At 33.1% G+C, this 20,013-nt stretch overlaps 1 protein-coding gene across 1 annotated transcript; it reads right to left on the minus strand.

Annotated features, from left to right (window-relative positions):
- Positions 1-7,936: 7,936 nt before the first annotated feature.
- Positions 7,937-17,587, minus strand: TRIADDRAFT_22946 (uncharacterized protein; the record flags this gene model as incomplete). Its single annotated transcript, XM_002110965.1, has 33 exons — positions 7,937-8,034; positions 8,335-8,416; positions 8,513-8,624; positions 8,757-8,797; positions 8,901-9,009; positions 9,140-9,195; positions 9,372-9,431; positions 9,576-9,718; positions 10,010-10,091; positions 10,232-10,323; positions 10,449-10,521; positions 10,616-10,696; positions 10,908-11,043; positions 11,253-11,329; positions 11,482-11,546; positions 11,676-11,747; positions 11,877-12,006; positions 12,216-12,303; positions 12,447-12,554; positions 12,628-12,679; positions 12,860-12,974; positions 13,050-13,085; positions 13,201-13,284; positions 13,634-13,738; positions 13,880-13,996; positions 14,099-14,164; positions 14,601-14,769; positions 15,349-15,414; positions 15,824-15,984; positions 16,098-16,174; positions 16,702-16,801; positions 16,957-17,061; positions 17,282-17,587. The coding sequence occupies 33 exons, from the start codon at positions 17,585-17,587 to the stop codon at positions 7,937-7,939; spliced, it is 3,264 nt and encodes a 1,087-aa protein (XP_002111001.1).
- Between the last annotated feature and the right edge of the window lie 2,426 nt (positions 17,588-20,013).

A 20,013-nucleotide genomic window follows, 5' to 3' on the forward strand; every position in this document is an offset into this window, starting at 1 on the left:
AGCCAAAAGTCAACTATTGAAAAAGGAGAGTACTATATTATTTATCTGTACGCATCAAAGTGAATGCTCTAACTTTTTCCTCGATTGTACCTTTCAAAACAGTGTACAAGAGGGTTGTTTTCTACAGGAAATTTGAACATTAACGCTGCAAAACTGATCAACCAACTGTTTAGAACGAGTCTATTACGTCGAGAGGTAGGGAAAAAAACTCTTTGAGCGATATCGATTTAATCATTGATATAGAGCTATCGATGGTGACATATTTGCAAGAAGAAATACAAGATGGTGTTAAGGATAGGATCAAAAATAGGGTTATATCAGGGATAATTATATATTTGATGAGTAATCCATGACTATCATTGCAGCTTTGTTACCCTAATTATGTCGCTATGAGTCTATAGAATTTGTATAGTACTATTTCGATTCCATAGATGAATTCACTTTAGAAATGTTGCTGCAATACCTTCAAATTTTCATCGAAATACATGGTAGGATACGATTCAATATCGAATAAACGCGTTGATGCTTCATATTGGATGATTTCGTTTTTCGATCAATTTTATGCTGATTCACTGCCCAAAAGGACTAAAAAAGGGTTCTCGATGCCTCCGTTTCTAGTTAGATGGCAGCGCCCTAATGGATGCATGGGATCAATACTGAACTCAATAGCGATATTTTACATTTTAAATCGTCCAGTTTCATCAATTTTATCTCATACATATGTTCAAAAGGATAAAATATGTATCCTCAACACATCCTTTTCTCACTAAACGATGAAATTTGCGGCGATATTTTAGGTTCACTATTGCAATTTCGCGTCCCTGTTATCCCATATTCAATATGGTACAACTACTTGAATGGTCCAATTAGTCGGTCATATTTTACATTTCCTGCCACGATTTTCATCCATTTTATCCTACAGGTACAATTTCTCGCTCAATGTAAAAGATTTGGATCCATCTTTTATCCAATACTGTATGAAATCAAAAGTATCCAAAAATGTGCTGTGAACACTCTCAATTTGACGTTCAATGATAGAACTACAATCTATAGTAAATGAAAGTAAAGTCAATTAACATGCAAACATCCAACGAATATCGCACGTTGATCCAAATCAATAATTTGGATCCATTTTATCCAGTTTGGAGTAGATGGATTTAACGAAAAATTAAAATAAAAAATGGACAGACATGCAATGAAATTGCTTTGTTTCTTACTAAGGTATAAAAGATTGAACATGTAGGAAGTCAATCCTCAATCCTAACTTGCTAACGTGGATAGAGAGCAAGAGAGAAAGTTATTTAGAGTAGATAAGTGCAAGGGAATCGAAAAAAAATGGCCAAATGCGCAAAGAATTGTTTTGTTTCTTACCGAAGGCAAGAAAGATTCAACACGTAGAAAGTAAATTAAGTAAATACTATTTTACTCTTACTTGTTAACGAGTGATGAGAGAGAGAGAGAGAAAGTTGAAGTCTATCTCAGATTCGCGATTTGGATAGACTTGATTTAAAGGCAGAAAGTGGATTTTAAGCGATCTCTAGCAGTAGCAATACTATCACAGGAATGCGCAAAAACATGCTGCTTTAATATTAATGCGCGTCCATGTATCAAGCCGCGAGGAGATGACATCAAATCGTCAACAAACATGCAAGTAAAATGATTACTCAGCGCTCGGGAATGGCTTCAAAGTCAATAATAACTAAACTGTTACGTAATGGATAGGAAGTAACAGCAGAAATTAGAGTAAAAATGGGCTAGGATTCTATCAAAACTTCTCCATTTCATCTTCTACCTTACCGAAAGGAATTGCTAGAGGTGTCAAAGATGACTTGAAATACTTTCAGATTGCTGGATAAGGTCCAAATTCTCGGTGATAACAATTTCCTGCTTGGATCACTTGAAAGATGGTGAGGAGAAGGAAGAAAATATCGATGATATAACTTGCAACAATTACAGAATGAGTCTCAGCCAGTAATGATATAAAAATAGGCTGTAGAATAGGCTACACTATCAAAATTAAGCAGTTAAACAACTGAGATTTTGAGCGACATGATTTCATCAAACATCAACTACTGATGCTAATGGCCATTTGCTGTTCTTAACAGGAGTTACTGCTTCAACAACGGATTGATTCTTATAGAACAAGCAAGTCAACAGTACAATAAATAGAATAATTCATCGAGACAAGTATATTAGTACTGGCAGACATGTATTTACTATTTTTTGCAATGGTTTCAATTAACTCGATTACCTTTGCGCGTAAATTAGCTTTCCACACCTCGATAGCGACTAGAATGGCAGTACAGTAAAATGCGCTGATTTACCTCGATTTTTTTTATCTTGGATCTTGATACTATTTATAATACTTTAGCCTGTGATCAATAACAACAATAAGTGGCAATCCTAGGTAAGGGAGAGGATCCCGTATAGAATAATGAAGTGATTAATTAAAATGAGTTAATAGCCTTAAAATAACAGAACAACTGGTTACGGCGAAGACTGAAAATTCTCCACCATGACAGCAGCTCCATTAGTGTAGTCAATTTGATTATTTGACTTAACTTCTCTCGCGGTATGAGGTAGCTAATTTATGCAAAGTTATGTAGGGTAGTGACATGGCTATACCTTAGCTTTAGTAGTAGTAAAGAATCCTGTTTAGATTCTATCCGAGATGATTCTTTCTCTTTTTTTCAACTTCATAAACTGAGGATAAGGAAATTCGAGACGAGATTGGAAAGAAAACAAAACTACGCAGTGGTGGTCTATGGCGTGCAAACCACTGTCGCATAACTTGTCCAATTTAGCTATTCTCATTTCTTAGAGTAAAACATCGATTCAAGCTGATCTCTTTACAAGAGTTGTGCATGCCTTGGATCAAATTATGCATTTTCGTCTACTCTATATGTACTGTAGTTCTACGACAAACGTCTTCGTATTTAGGATGGATTAAGCTTAGCGTCCGATGATTAAAAACTGCAAAACTACGATGGTGAATTGAACGATAGCTTGAAGAGATGATAAGTACGGCATAATCAATAAGAACGATTCTAATTTTCAAGTATACTATGCAACAAAACTTGTATAGTAGCATCTTAATTTATTGATTTGTAAAACGGCAAGAAAGGAAGCCGATTCTGTTGTAGCACAGACCAGGGTAGACATACTTAAAAGGTACATAATTTGGACTTGATCCATTTGATTTAGAATTTAGAAGTGACGTGGATGATCTGAATAGTTTTTATTATCGCATACGCCAAGTATTTGGCCGATGGTGCACAGCAAAATAGATCTACAGTAGTTCTATTCGCTCAGCACCACTGTACTTATCGCTGTGTATAAATGCAAATTGATTTGTTAACGAGGAGTATAACTCATTATTGATATTGCAAAAGCAGCAAAGCAACTGCAAGTCAAGGGTACGAAGCCATCATGTAATCTGGTAGTTGTAATATTTTTGCCTTCTTACCCAGGAATATAGTAGATAACATCAGCGATGTAACTCTCCAATTCTCAGCTATTGAAGAGTTAGTCTTTTTTAGATTCTACTTCAACTAGAGTGTACGTGTTTTTCGATCGACAGAAAGCGAAAAAGTGATTGAAATCAAGATTATGCAGCTATCATGCAAAGCTTATCAACTGGGGCGCATTTCCATAGATGGAAAAGCAAAAAAGCGCCTGGAAGCCATGAGGATGCAGCAGACCTGAACGCTTTCAGTAGAGATGTTATGGCGGACATAATTAGAGGGTTAAGTGGAAAATCCAAAATCCAAATGTAACAGTAATGAAAATTACTGGGAAAAAGTATAGGAGATGGATAATGGGTACGTAGGCAGTGCTGCTAATACAAGTAGAAGTCCATTTCCCAGTAGATTGCAATTTTTGAATTCCTTTCCTGTAGTATCATGACTACCAGCAAGCAGCAAGAATGGCCATTAACGAAAGATAATTTAAGTTAGTATGCCGCTATTTGCCGATCCCTATTACAGGGATCCATTAATTAATCAAGTTCAGTTTGAAATCTCAATATTCTCTACTGATGTCAAGAGCACCCTTCAAGTTTAGTTTTCGTTGAAGAAATATTAAACTGGTTCAAACAAGTCGATAAGCCTTGAACAGGTGTAAGATTTACTCCTGACAACATGCAAGTAAGGGAATTAAAGGAAAATGGCACGGTAAAACTTAGACTTGAAGGAGAATACCCAAGTTAGAGCTTTTAAGCCAGATACCTGCTATTCATCAAGCTGAATTTAGATCGTTCAATTTATACAGTTGATTGCTATCGTCTTTGCTGATACCTTGACAGCAAGAAAGCAACTTGAATCTGTATAGGTAACCTATGTTATACATACAGTTGTCATACCAATGGAATCTCCACGGCAAAACCTCTAGTTCAACTTTTCCAAGCACTTTCTCAATACTGATATTTCAAAATAAGGCATCACAAATAACAAAAATCTTCACACAGTCCTCTCAAGATTTCAAACCTATGTCATCCCCTCAGTCGATTTTTGGCAATTAGCCTCTGTCAATGTAGCTTACAAATCCAATAGTTAAAATACAACAAAACCCTAAAGATTACCTTGCCAAATGTCTATTCAACTTGCATAGCGCTTGCCAAAATGTAAGTTGTTGATTAAAGAGAATCTCTACAGTACAAGTAGGCATTGCATACCGCTAACGGATTGCAATCTTCGGCCAGCGATAAATTCGAATCACCAGCAACTGAATGGTATCCTTGTATGATAGACTATTTATGGACAATAATGAAATATTGATGGTCGCCATTTCCATTTTCTCATCCGATTGGCATATTGCTACCGTTAGAATGATCTCAATGGTATCCACTTCCAAGATGGATCAATGGAACACAATTTATTAGGCACCCTCGTTTTATACAAAGACAATTTCAAATCTCAAGCTGATCGATTAGCCGAGAAAGAATTATCCCTCTTAGCGAATCGCTTAGAAAATCATATACTATATTGCTAAAAAGGATTATACTCTGCAATCATCGTCTCCTTACATAGAATGAGAGGTTATTATTAATTTGATATTGATGGCAAAGCACATCATTAGACATACGCACTATAACGGATAGAATAAACTGACGAAAGCATGGCTATCTTTTGCCGCATAGTTTACATACTACCTAAATAGGATTATTACTGTATCCTAGAAATGCTGCTCGACACTGCTAAATTAGTAGAATTCTAATCTTACACTTCACTACTACCCTGCAACAGTAAATTAATTTTGATCGACGCGTAAACGAAGGATTCCAAATTAACAGCGTATACAGAAATGATGAGAAGAAGGTCTCTAACTGAAGTCAATATTTTTGCAAAATCGATAAGATAGTATATTTCCCACGACCATTTGATTTCCATATCATTTCCTAAACATGGTTGCATAGAAAGAAACGGAGAGGAGAGCTCCAACTTAAGCCAATGTCTTGATGTCTTGTCTTAATGTAATATTTTAGTGTCAAGTTAGATACAACTTCGATACGAGATATTTCTCCAAATACCGTGGTAGGTTTCCTTTATTAAAACAGTCTTAGCTTGTCAAGCCGTTTATTGTGATGAATAAAATAAAAATAGCAGATTATAAGATGATATGCTCGAGTCTGCTGCATCGAAGTTTACTTAAATACAACCAGTTACTCTTACCACAGTTGTATTCCAAAATCAAGGCTGCAGCAATATTTTACTACTTTGTGACGAATCTAGATACAACCATAGACTATTAGACGAACGTATATCTAGTAGTTCGTAACCTGTAAAACGCTTTCGTTAGCTATAAATCAACTTTTAGACTGGTGAACAACAATTTTAATACACTGGAAATTGCTTTTACTATCTCGACATACAACTCTCATGATCTAGATCCATAATTGACCAACATTGAATAACAACAACATTTTTTAAAAGACGGTGCACCAATAGGCTTACACCGTGCCGATTACTTTAAAATTTATAGTTGTGGAGAATAACGATCCAGGTACTTCATGTAAACATTATCCTAGTCGTATTACCATCCCATTACAAGGATTATTTAAATTCGATTAGCCGATATGATATTATAATAGGTAAGGGTGGCAAACATTCTTTGAATGCGTTCCTCACTAAATTAAAATATCAAAATATAATGTCTTAACATGTTATCAAACAGAAGTAATATTTCTCACTCAAAAATTCAATTTTGTTGATTACCGTTTTCGCGACGATCGGAGCAACCCGGGAGACGAGAGATCTATCAACACGAAACAGTAAATTGCCTAATTAATTAAGAGTGGCCTTCAAATTTAAACGCTTGATTACAAATTGAATCGACGATATTTTTAAAAGCTAATAATTTATAACCAAAGCTAATGTTTTATTCACAAACTCAACTTTATATTCAGCTTAGTACAGTTAAGTATTTTCACGTAAAAATTGAAATAATTAATAATTATGTTTTAACATACCACCATTTTCATTGATAACATTAGGAGCATCCCAGTTCTTGTATAAATATCATATTATTAATATACATCAACAACATTGTAAGAAAGAAGAGCTATATAATTATATACGTATGTAGAGAGTATGCTAATAACACCTACCGTAACTTTAATATAATAGCGCTCGTAGGGGTTGTCGGTAGAGAAAGGTTGCTTACGTCTAGTAAAATAGGACGTAACTGCAATATTTAAATACATTCATAGAAGTATATGTATCTTTATCAGTAGCCTACTACATTGTGATAAAGTGATCTTCAACAATAAATCAAGAACTATGGTTTCTTGTAAATTTCACTTTACTACATAAGTTAGGTTTGTCTAGCCTCTTACATACATGCATACGTCGATGAGATTGGAGAGATTTTTAGAACTACTTACTAACCGTTTACTTCTAATATTATGCGCACTTAATCCAATCGAGGGTTGTTTACTTCTACCATGAGCATTTAATCCATTCGAACGCATCGACTGTCTTTCTTGCAAATTATCTAAATAGCATAACCAAATATCAATTATACGAGGGTTAGGGTTAGTAGTCCAGTATGTAAGCGTTGTTTTATCATTATTGATGCATATTCCTGATCAGGTCAGTAGCAGCAAATTTTAAACAAGAATTCATACAGTAACATTAAAGTATATGCACAGTAATATTACATTATAATTATATAGATAATCATCATGATTAATGGCTAAATATGTACAGCCCCTTAACTCCTATTTTAACGGGGCATGATTGCGTTAAATAGGATATAAATACGAGTACAGTACGTTAATTGAAGGTTACCATTTGTCATTGGCCTAGAGAGCTTGTTGTTTGCAGGCAATTGCTTTTCTGAAGGTAATACGACTGCTAACAAAACAACATCAAGGCAATAAAATGTTTATTAATTATAGTAAAGGTGTAATAATATTACGCAAAGAAGGGGTGGGGTACGAACGTTATTTTACAATTAGATAAAATGCTAGGTTTAACCTGATTTTCTTACGTTCCAACGATTTTTCTTAACTACATTTTTTCTTGTCTTACGCCAATACTTTACTCTTTCAAGCCAACCACGAATAACTGTATTAGAAATATAAGTAATTAAGAGCTCGTCTTGCATGTACCTACATAAATGATATCTAATTCGGAAAAGGATGCGATAAAAGACATTGTATGGTATAATTGACGGTTAGACATTTTACTTTGTTACGAATAACTTTACATTTTTGTATCACTATCGCGTTTTCATTAGCAGTTTCCATCCATTGTTTATGGTGAATCCTAGCAAGCCAACCCTTAACCGCTGGCAAAATAAACATAAGAAACGTATTGGTGTAGCATTTTGCAGAATAATGATAAAAGTATTATTGTTGTGCAATATATTAGCTATCCAGATCTACGAGTTATTCTGATGCCAACTCAAAGGGTATTACTTAGTAAAGTAAAGCTACCTAGTACAATACATTACCTGCTTGAATTTTGATTGCGCAATTACTTCGAAATGTTTTTACTCGACTGTATTTAACCCAAGCCAGCCAACCTCGAATTGCTATTAATAAATAAATGTCGAATATTTAGTATTCGTAACGTATAACTCATGCATCTCTCAATTTTAAAACTTTTTATCGTAGCTTACTTTTTTGCAGCATAAGTACATTGCGTAAAATTCTTTTGAACCGACTTCGAGCCACCCAACCTTTGATTTCTGAAGAAAATCACAATAATTATTGCTAAAATTTGATTACAAATTATGTTTTATATTGTATCAAATAATATGGATTTCATGACATCCACTAAAAATATTTTTATTTCAATTTTTGCCAGCTTTGTCTTAATAATACTATTTAACCTTTTTGAATAATAACCGCATATTGATGTTGCTTTTCAAACTGTTTAGCCAATTGTTGTATATGATAATATCTCAAAAATACCTGAATTTCAGTTTAAAATAAATTATTTAACTTCATAAATGTAGCGGATAGCAAACTAATTGTATATACTGTATAAATAACTATCAATTATTTTACCTTTGTTTTTCCAATAGCAAAGTCTTCGATTTTGCATGCCTTTAATATTTTTTCGCAATTATCACTAGTTGGTTGTACCTTGCGTGTCGCGCTAAATCCTAGTGACTGATACCTAGTTATAAATGAGTTACAACAGGAAATACACATTTTATACTCAGATGAACTTTCGAATGATTACTGTCTCAGTAAACGAATGCATATATATTTTATATTTTTGATTTTAATTTCATCTAATTCCTAGTACCTTGCCATGAAGTCAGCAAACGATATTCGATTTGGAAAGCCCTATAGGAAACGTATATAAGTACTTTACAAGTAAACACGCAGAGATGTTAAAGAACATTTGCTGTACAAATATGCCTTGATGATCAATATCATTGATAATTACTTGTCTTCGAATGTTTGTAGTTTCAATCACTCCAGTATAAGTAAGTTGCGTTAATACTCTGTCTTGGTCAAAATTATCTGCTTCATTTCGGCTATTTGGCTTAATACATCTATATGATAAAGAGAAATAAAAAATCTATATGTTTACATAGTTTACCAAACGTTTGTTTAGTAGATTACGTTTGTATTAGCACATGCATGTGAACCGCCCTTCACTAAACGTATTTTATACACGCTAACCTAACAAAATGAGGCTGTGCTTCTGTCATTTTAGATAATAACTCAGCTAAAGAGTTCTATGACATAGAGAATAATAACTTAGTAAGACCCTGCAACGCGTAATACAAAGTACTTTAAATCATTTTATGAAGATGAAACTTGTTAATTTTCGTGAATTAAGTTAATCGTAAACTAGGTTTCTACCAGCTTATAATCAAAGATGGAAATGTTTGCTATGCTCCTGTTACTTTACCCTAAAATATGAAGCAACGGTCAACTTAGAATGAGTATTACTCCCAGACCGCGGCCTGCCCTATATTACACAGCAAGGGTTACAAAATATTCATATCAGTTTGCTGTTCAACATCATTTAATATAAAATTATTTCTTAAGCGGATAAAGTACAGTGTATTACGTAAATAATCTACACTTATTTAGTATGTAAGCTATCTGTAACTAGCAAATGCGGTAATTTTTTTTTGCTCTTGAGGCTCTTTACCTTAGGATAAGGTAATGATCGGAATTGATCCGAGTTATCATTAATTGATAATAAATTAGCATTCTTTCTTGGTATGTAAGTAGTCTTGGTGGAAGGATGGGCTGGGTAATTGCGTATAGTACAAGATAAAAGTTGAAATAGTAGATGCTTAGTAAATTTTAAGATATTCAGACACTTCATAAATGTTAAAATATTGGCAACATAGTAATTCAAGATAACAGTTGTAGCTCATCTCTTAACATTCATACTGTAAAATTACCGGAAAAAGTTCCATTATCTTGAAAAAACGATTGTAACAAGACATTGCCTAATTTAGGTACGAAATTTATTAGTTTGCATATATAAATACTTCATTTAGGAATAAAAGAATTCTTTATCTAGTAGCCTTTTACCACTTGTAGATAACAATTGTACAATGTCCTGCTGCAACGTATCCCGATTTTTAAAGAGAAACAGGGAAGCATCATATATAACCTAGTAAAAATTTGATAGGTGGTACATATTAATACCATGTACACAACCGCATTTGAAGTAGGTATGTTGAATAAAAACTTATTTTAATAATCAACCTCAAAGCTCATCTATAATCATTAAGATTACATAATGATAATTACCTTTGCCGCGTAATGAAAAATAGCGAATGAAGCACTATTGTCTCTTGGTTGTAAGTAGTATTCATTTTTAGCCAAACCTTCATGTAACTTATCTATAGTTTATCAATTGCAAATAATGCAACTCTTACTCTTATTCCCGGATACTAACATTTCAGGTACAAAAGGCTTCTACATTAATATGTTATAATAAATGGAACTTTATCTTAACAAAACATACCAACTAGAGTACGAGTTGAAGAAGTTGTTAGTACAGTTTCATCATCTAAAATCGTTAGCAAGCCATTTCTTCTCTAAAATAAAGAAATCATAGTCACTCTGTACAGCTACACTCGAAGATCAAAATATTATTCCAGATCAGCTTCTTCTGTAACTGATTGCAATTACATTTAAAAACATATCTAAAACAGGTTTATTATCTTTAAAGGAAACTGTATCCAAGTTGATGCCCTCCGTTACATATTCTTCCTGAATAATTAGCAGCAAAGCAATAGATACAAGAAAACCTTAATTGCCGAATCATTAAATCAACTGATACAAAAAATTCCCGATTATAGAAACTCTTTCATACTCATATAACTAAATATACATATATTTTTTATCGATAAAAAACTGTGTAATATCGTATCTATACTTCAGCTAGTATTTATGATATAAGAATATGTTGTCAAGATCTCACCTGTTCCAAAGAGAAAATATGCCTATTGAAGAAATATTGTATTTGTTCATTTGCGATATTTATACATAACTGCTCAAAGGAATTTTTATCAAATTTTTCAAAGCCAAAAATATCCAATATGCCAATATTGTACAATCTATAAGTTAAATATTTCGAGGTAAGACAATTTTAATATAAATATTGGGCACATGAACAATATATGTTTCAGTATTATCATGGCACATAATTTAAAGTGACGACAGTCACTACCGTACTAGTAAAAAACCAAGCTAAGAATTGAAAAGTGTACTAAAGATTACGGCACAAATGGTTGCTTCTGAAGCAGCTTATAGTTTCCCAATTTACCTATCATAATGGCTATCTGGCTTTAGTAGCATATTTATACGATCAACTATCCATGCGAATAAGCGACCATATAGAGCCTTCAAAAGATTATAATTGGCGTTTATAAATATAGTAATCAGAAGAAAATACATATATTAGCTATATTTAATCGGAATTATGACAAATCTTGCTGTATTTCTTTATTAAACGCTACATGATGGATGCAGCTCACAATATTTGCTCGTAATACCTTGGCCATGGCATCTCTACATTCTGTCGCTTTGGTAACGGTATTATTCATTACTATTACTTCCCCTAATCAAAAAATTAATTTTATTTTCTTCTAAAATAGGCCACACTATGTAATCCAAAATAATTATAATAGTACAGGAAAACATCTCAGCTAAATATAATGTCAATTAACAGTAATGGTGGTTAGTGTACCTGCAGCCGCGGTGGTATTTCTTATCAGAGCATCTTCAATGTCTTCAGCATTAACCGACAAAAGTTTTGCAACTGTAATTATATATCAATCGTGTTAAAAAATATGGCCACAAATACAGCATATTACTTCCATGTAATATTCAATTAGTGTCTTATCAATACTTCAAATATAACTTCTAAATTTGGCTATACTGTACTTACCTACGCGTAGCTTTTCATTGTTTTTGATCAAACTTCTCTCAATTAAATGTTCATTAGATTGATCACGTAGAAAATCAATGTCCCCAATTTGCAACACAGCAGCTAAGATACTAAATGTGTTGTCCAACTCCTATTCAAATAAATTAGAAAAGACGTACAGTATTTCATTAATCAGTCGGATTTTAGCAATCTAAATTTTATTGAAATTCTTCTTCGTAATGTTCTAAAACTGTAGTAACAATATCTCATCCAGTCCCATTTTCGTTGGTCTTTTAAAGATACGTATTCACAATATAAAATTAATAGACATGGTTACTTAACAAGGCAAAGTACAAGCACCTCCTTTGAAAATCCAATAACATGAAAACACTCTTGAACTTCTCTAAATTTATCAATATATCGAGTTTTAATTGCTTTCGTGGTATCACTCTTGTGATAGGGTAAATACCTGCATATTGAACAGTGTTCAGATAAATGAGACTAATAATAATTTACCGCCATTAAGTTCAACAACGTATTATTACTCTAGTTAATCATCACTGATATTGATAAACTATATATCTCTCTCACTGAAAAATAGCTGCTTCCGGATTCTCTGGGAGGTGGTACTTTTTAGCAATCTTATTAAATTGGAAGCCATATAGGATGTAATAAAGAATGTGAAAATTTCGCTCCTCACTAAAAAGAGAGGAATCCCACTAAGTTAAATATCTATAATTTTAGATATACAATTACATAATCCAATACTAACTTGGCTTGAGAAACAATCCTGGATTTTTCCAGTAAAAATTGTGACAGTTGGGCTATAAAATGTAGTTAAAATTTGACTTAGAGACTTCTTTTGTACAACATTTAATTTATACCGTGTGATATATCCGGCAAAAGTCTATAGTAATGCTCTTACTCTTAGAGTTACAATCGAAAATTTAGCTTACGATAAATACTATTTAAGAATTTTATAAAAGCAGAGTAAAGTAACATACCACCGGTTACAGTGCCATCATCCGCAAATTTCATTTCTAGATATTTTCCAAAACGGCTTGAATTATCATTAAATAGTGTCTGAGCATTCCCAAATGCTTCCAATAGTGGATTGACCTGCGATAAGTAATTATTCCTTACTAATAGGTTATAATCTATATCTATCTCTTTATAGAGAAATTTCTTATTTACCTGAAGTATTTTTTGTTCCAGTGCCCTAGTCGTAGCCTATAAATAAATTACAAAACATGTGACATTGAATATTGCGTACACTGGTTAATAAATGTCGGTTAGTCAGAATTTAAAAAGGAAGTGGATATACTAGTATAATACATGTACTGACATTTCCGAGTTTCGTAAGATGCTGAACTAAAAATCCCGCAGATACGGTCTTACCAGCGCCACTTTCGCCACTTATTATACAACACTACACGTAAAGAAGATGTTCAGTACCCATAGTTGAGATTAGGAACATAATTTTTAAATCAAATCAAATAGCATTGTTTTACTAGAGTTAAACATAAGGCTTACAAAGGTAGCTCTACTAGCTCACTAGCATCATACTGTATTGTGTAGCAGCATTACAATCACGTTAGCAGCCATTTTACAATATACCAGAAATAACAGACTTAAACATTTGCTAACACAACCTAAAAGATTAGACATTACTAACATTATTTAACGTTACACCCAAACTGTTGTTAATTAACTAAAATATTAAAGAGTTATTAAGAAGAGTCAGATAATTCCAATGTATTATTGCTCTTAATTCAAACCTGATTTCTTTTGTTAATGATCAAATCATTATAGGTTGCACTAGCAATTGCATAAATATGAGGATCGTGTTTCGTTATATCAGCTGATCGATATCGATTCGAATACTAAAAAGTACAAATTATATAGTGGAAAGACAAATTTAATTTGAAATATTTGCTCCGAAACTATTACGGAAGCAACCTTTTATTAATGTTTTCTTCTGTTATCTTACTTCATTTCTACCAACAAAACGTATAATAGCTTACCTCATTATTATAAATTTTTAGTGGTTTGAAAGGATTAACAGCGATTAAAATATCTCCGATATAAGTATAAATTTGACCCATGTTATATCGGCTAATAAGGTGAGATAAGAGGCTATCCTGATGTGTAAGCGGTCATAGTGAACGGTAGTAAATAAAATCACACATTAAGTTAGGAGAAGTGTCAATTTTTTAATTTGGTTTCTAAAATATCACTTTTACCTCATTTAAATCTTCCAATTTGGCTAAGTCATTGATGCTATAGTTAAAAAACTGGTTTCTGTTCTTCTTGAGCATACGACTACGTGACAAAGAATAAGAAAATAGTTTATTTATATTCCTATTGATAAGAGATGGCGAATACCAGTACTACAAAAACAACACATACACACATAATAAAATTATGGAAAATATTAATGTATTATTTTAAATGTTACCTTGTAATATTTGCTTCGACATCTGCAACATTTTGAGTGATAGGCCCAGATAAACAACCAACATCTTTCATTAGATTTTGAAGCTGCTGACGGATCTACAATGCGATATATATGTAAGTTTCCTATTGCTACATAATATAAAGTAGGAGCTATCATTTAAAATATTACATCAGAAATGCATTCGTAAAGTGTTTAAAAAATTTAAATAATAAGATTACGTTAATCAATGTTTATTTACAGTGATTGGCATTTTATAACTTATCCTAAAATTATTAACTATAAATAACGACGGCAGCTTCATGGATGGTATTAAATTCTGCTATTACTATAAATTTAAGATGATTGAAATGCTTTTGTACGCTTACTACAACAGGTTTTTCTGGGACATCTTTTATTAATGGATGTGCAAATAAATCCTGTATAAAAGGCCTCTTATCAGCATTCTTTGCTAGACACCTAAGTTTTTGACAAAGAGGATAAATCTCAGGATTCAGTTCTGAAATAGTACCACGAGCTTTCCATGTTATACTGTATAGTAACAAACTTTTTACTAGAAAGTAAAGTAACTGAAGTGCTATTATCTTGCATAACTGATATGATGCAGGATATCAGTTAATAAAAGTATAATACTACACTGATATCTTTAACTGGCAGATACTAATTTTTAGGGTAATACTAATTTACTAGTAAACAGCAGCTAGGTTTATGCCCTTACCAATCTACTACTAACGTCTTTAATCAACTATTACTTTATGAAACATTCTTGATCATTGCAATGTAAAATTGCCAAGTAACCTAATTTAACTAGTTCACTGGATCGGTAAAATTTAGATACTGAAATACGTCGTTAACACTATTAGCTCTTTAAATGATCTACCAAAAGAAACTTCCATTATTTACACCTTAATTTACTACCTAAAAGCGGAAAATGTTTTATCGCCTAATTTTGTTGTAACCTTACTAATTAATCAGTATTAGCAAAAGCTTATTGCTTCACTATATTACGCATTAAATTTCCAATGAGCCGACAGTTACCATTTAATGAAATCATTGAAATCAGCCCTCCATAGTGTGGGTTCTTTAACAGTTGAAGGAACGCTCCTATTGCGTAATAAAAGGAATAAAATTATTTAGTACATTGTAGTCTATCGTATATTGCAGTAATTTGGCAATTTAGCAAGATATTAAAATACATTTTATAAAGTATACAGTCGACAAAATACACAATATCGTAAGCGTATCGACATAAAAATATTTTCATATCGATTTCCTTCATCGTAGCTACACACGTATACTTAAAAAAATAAGGCACGCTGTTTAAAGTATTGCCAGGGACTAAGAAGTCCCTGGCATTAGTAAATCGTTACAGCGTTAAAATCCATTTATTGTAAGCAAAATGAATGTAATAAAACAGCAACATCAAAGCAGCAGACGCACAAGATGCCTATTATAACTTCAATTATTTAGTAAAATTTAGCTTCAAATCGCCTTTTATTCATAGCTTAATTACCTTAAAATTTTATACATCGCTCGATCAGGGTGTTGTTCTGCAAAAGGGGGTTTACCATCCGCTAATTCGATGGCCGTAATACCTAACGACCACGTATCGCATCGACTATCATAGCTCCTTTCTTCAAATTGTTGGTTTGCATAACTTTTGCATGCAATCACCTGAGCAGACAAAAATATTCAATTCCTTTTAACATTATATCAATCCAACAGTTGAATGGACTTTAAGCTAATCGAAACTTTTTCAAAGTGTAATCTTGCTATTATTATCTCACTTCAGGTGCTACCCAATACGATGTTCCAGTGCAGGATTGGCGTCGTTGTTGCGATGTCTTTAACATTGCAGATACGTCTATTGAATCAAGATTGGACATTAGACAATCAACAAATTGCAATAAAAGACTATACTTCAAGAAAAATAATTTATCCTAATTGTCATACAAAAATTTGTAGTTAATTAATCTGTCATAGGCAAGTATTTTTTCAATTTCTAGTAGTCATTACCTAAAAGTAATCTCGTTAGTATATAGCTATAGAGTTTATATTGTGTGGTAATTCTGATATAGTCTTGGAGATCACTTTGTTCATATCATAGTCAAATAAAAAGATTGAGGACGAAATTGCAAGCCGACAATTACGGCTATCAGCACATCAAGATTGCTATCATAGTCTTGTCGTCTATTTTCTAGGCATAAAGTATTAGGTAGTGTAGAAAGCGATGATACAATCGCCTTAAATTTCAATACAACAGGCGATGATATATAAGATTTCACACGCTGCCTAATATTGCCTGAATTGAGTGTTAGCAGGCGAGATATTGTATCAATTTGCGATGAAGAAGGCGTATGGAGTGGGAGAAATGAAATTGCCTAGACCTACCAAAATCGATCAATTTGACGTGGGCTTCACTTGTGAGCAAGATGTTACCCCCTTTGATATCGCGATGGATGATATTTCGTTCATGAAGAAATGCAAGCGCCTAAATTAAGTGGCAGAAAATATTAAGACGTGTTGATAAATTAATTTGTCCGTTATCGAATCGGCCATATTGCTAATAATCTAATTAATGGCCGTATCTGATTTACTGACATTTGTACCGTATACGAGTATCTACTTTCCAGATTTTTAACTTACATTCATGGTTTCGCGAATAATGTAAGCGATGATATTTTCACGTATTCGATTTCCTTTATCTCGAACTCTTCTGGCAAGTTCGCTAACAGATCCGCCTTGGCAATACTATATATTGAGTCGATGTAAGTCAGTCAATACGAAGTCGTTGTTGAAAAGCATTTAGGAACGAAAGCAGGTTATTATTGTGAAGTGATCCATACGTATACTATACTTGTAAAAACAATCAAGATAGCCTAATCTAATTGACTAATTCTATAGCTCTGGCATAAACTGCTAGCAGTACACAAAATTTCAAGGTAGCTAAAGCAAATGATAATCGATTTACTTCGAGAGCAAACCAAAGCTGATCTTCAGCGGTGAGAGTAAGGTGTCGACGTTTTAGAAAACAACCTTGGAACTTGATGATATTAGGATGTTGAGAATGATGGCGTAAAATATCAATTTCGTGAAGAAGACGCTCTTTCCTATCCCAAATATTATCAGTAATTTTCATAGCAACCATCATGTTTTTTTTATTATGCTTCGCTGTGTAAACTTCGCTATAAAGGCCATCACCAATTAAATCGAGTAATGTCCAAGTCCCAACAGGATTGGGAAAATTCTTGATTGTTTCTATTTTCGATTTCGTCATGACTCTCTATTCTACCAACTCAAATTTCTGATGTCCTGATGGATTCTACAGTATACGAAAATGAATATAACTTTTTAAACTAGCTGACTCTTTACACATAGTCTATTTGAACTGGAAAGGATAATGATTTAGTTATTCTTGTCCATAGGTGAATAACAATCCAGGGGCGTCAACTTTTGTTACTACTCTCTCTGTTGATGCATTAATTAATAAAGTTACAACTGCCTCCAAACTATAACACCAATACGCATCAATTAACACAATTTATGACGATAATACACTAATATAGCAACTGTTCATCATGATAGTTTCAATTTATCTAGCAGGGCCAGCAATTCATTGCTAACACCATCCAATTAACAAATTGTAAAGATTGGCCTATGCAAATAGGCGTAGACTAGATTATTTAGGAAGGGGGCAAGGCCATAAGATATGATCCAGTATCACCTGTAATTAGTGTTAGAGTAAGAAAGCGTTTCCTTTAGGAGCAAGGATGATGTCAAAGCTAAAGCAAACATAGTGCATCATATACGCCAAACGGTAATATGCTACAGTATGCTGGAAACTGGATTATCGTCAGCAATGATCTGATTTGGCAATCTATAGCAAATAAACCTAATTTTATAAAATTAAACGTTCAAATTAAATGTTAGTTTTTTGTATATAACATACAGTGTTAGAATACAATTGGAAAGAGAGAAATGAAATGTAGATCGGGTGATGAACGAGAAGGTACATTACATTCACGAAAGGCATAGTAGATGATGGTAGGTAGGAGCCAGCATGAGCTACTAATTTTGCCGATGAAGGAATGGACCAACGCTTAATGCGGTTTGAGTAGTAGAATTGCTATTACCGAGGACTTCTCGATGAAAATCAATTTTATTTTATTCCATATTGTTTAGTTATACTATAAGTTCGTCTTCAGTCCCTCTCTTTTTCTCATTATTACAAAATGAGCTAAAATTGATTTTCATCCAGAACTCCCTGCTATTACTAACATGCCACGTCGAATTACTAGTTCTAATGTAAATCCTTACAACGCAAAATATCATTTTACAAGCAATTCACAACTAAGTAGGTAATTAATAAATTGATGTATTAGCTAAATTAGTCCTCATAATAATAATAAAAAGTAAAAAGCGAGGTTGCATTAATCCCTCTAAAATGTATTGCTATCCCAAATAAGTTCAATTGGATGTTGTCATTTATCATACTGTGGCAGTATGAGTTCAAGCGTGATGCTGTGAAATTAGTCAATTGCGATTATCATAAGAAAAAATCACGACTACAAATACTTTCAGCCTAATTGAGCATGAAATTATTAAAGGAAATTGATATACTCATTTTTTTCCATACTGACTATCGCTTGAGGTCTTCTTTACACACTGTGAACTGTCAAACACACCCAAAATCATCCAATCCACTGATCTAATCTTCAACTACAGGCAATGGCTAATAGTGATTATTGACGATACCCACTTTATATCCTGTTAAACTGCTAAGCTACTGCAATAGGTTGTTATTGACTATTACACCTCACGGCTCGTAGCCTTTACAGAGGAGAAGAACAGCTAAAAAGATGTGTTCTCTTAGACGCAGTCTTTGCCTTAATAAAACAACTCAATAATGATCTGTTTATCGCTACTCATCTACCTTAGGCCTAACATCGACCTTTACTCTAACTTATTACAGACATCTCAATTAGTGCCGTAATCGGTTTGAATAGTGCGTGTTATAATATACAGTTAGCTCACATTGCTAAACTATATTACGTATATCGCTAGTAATAGAAGATCGATAACTACATCGAAACTATCATCAGTGCCGTACCCTACAGCTACAACAATCAATCAACCGATTCCAATCGTTTAAATCATTGAATTTTATAAAGCGTATAAGCTACATTGATATAAAATATGACTGTAAGGTATTTTAAAATCTACCTTAGGCCTAACATCGACCTTTACTCTAACTTACTACAGACATCTCAACTAGTGCCATAATCGGTTTGAATAATGCATACAATAATATACTGTTAGCTCACATTGCTAAACTATATTACGTATATCGCTAGTAATAGAAGATCGATAACTACATCGAAACTATCATCATTGTCGTATCCTACAGCTATAACAATCAATCAACCGATTCCAATCGTTTGAATCATTGAATTTTATAAAGCGTATAAGCTACATTGATATAAAATATGACTGTAAGGTATTTTAAAATCTACCTTAGGCCTAACATCGACCTTTACTCTAACTTACTACAGACATCTCAACTAGTGCCATAATCGGTTTGAATAATGCATACAATAATATACTGTTAGCTCACATTGCTAAACTATATTACGTATATCGCTAGTAATAGAAGATCGATAACTACATCGAAACTATCATCAGTGTCGTATCCTACAGCTACAA

The sequence above is a fragment of the Trichoplax adhaerens genome, genomic scaffold, assembly GCF_000150275.1.
Source record: "Trichoplax adhaerens TRIADscaffold_3 genomic scaffold, whole genome shotgun sequence".
Lineage (NCBI taxonomy): Eukaryota > Metazoa > Placozoa > Uniplacotomia > Trichoplacea > Trichoplacidae > Trichoplax > Trichoplax adhaerens.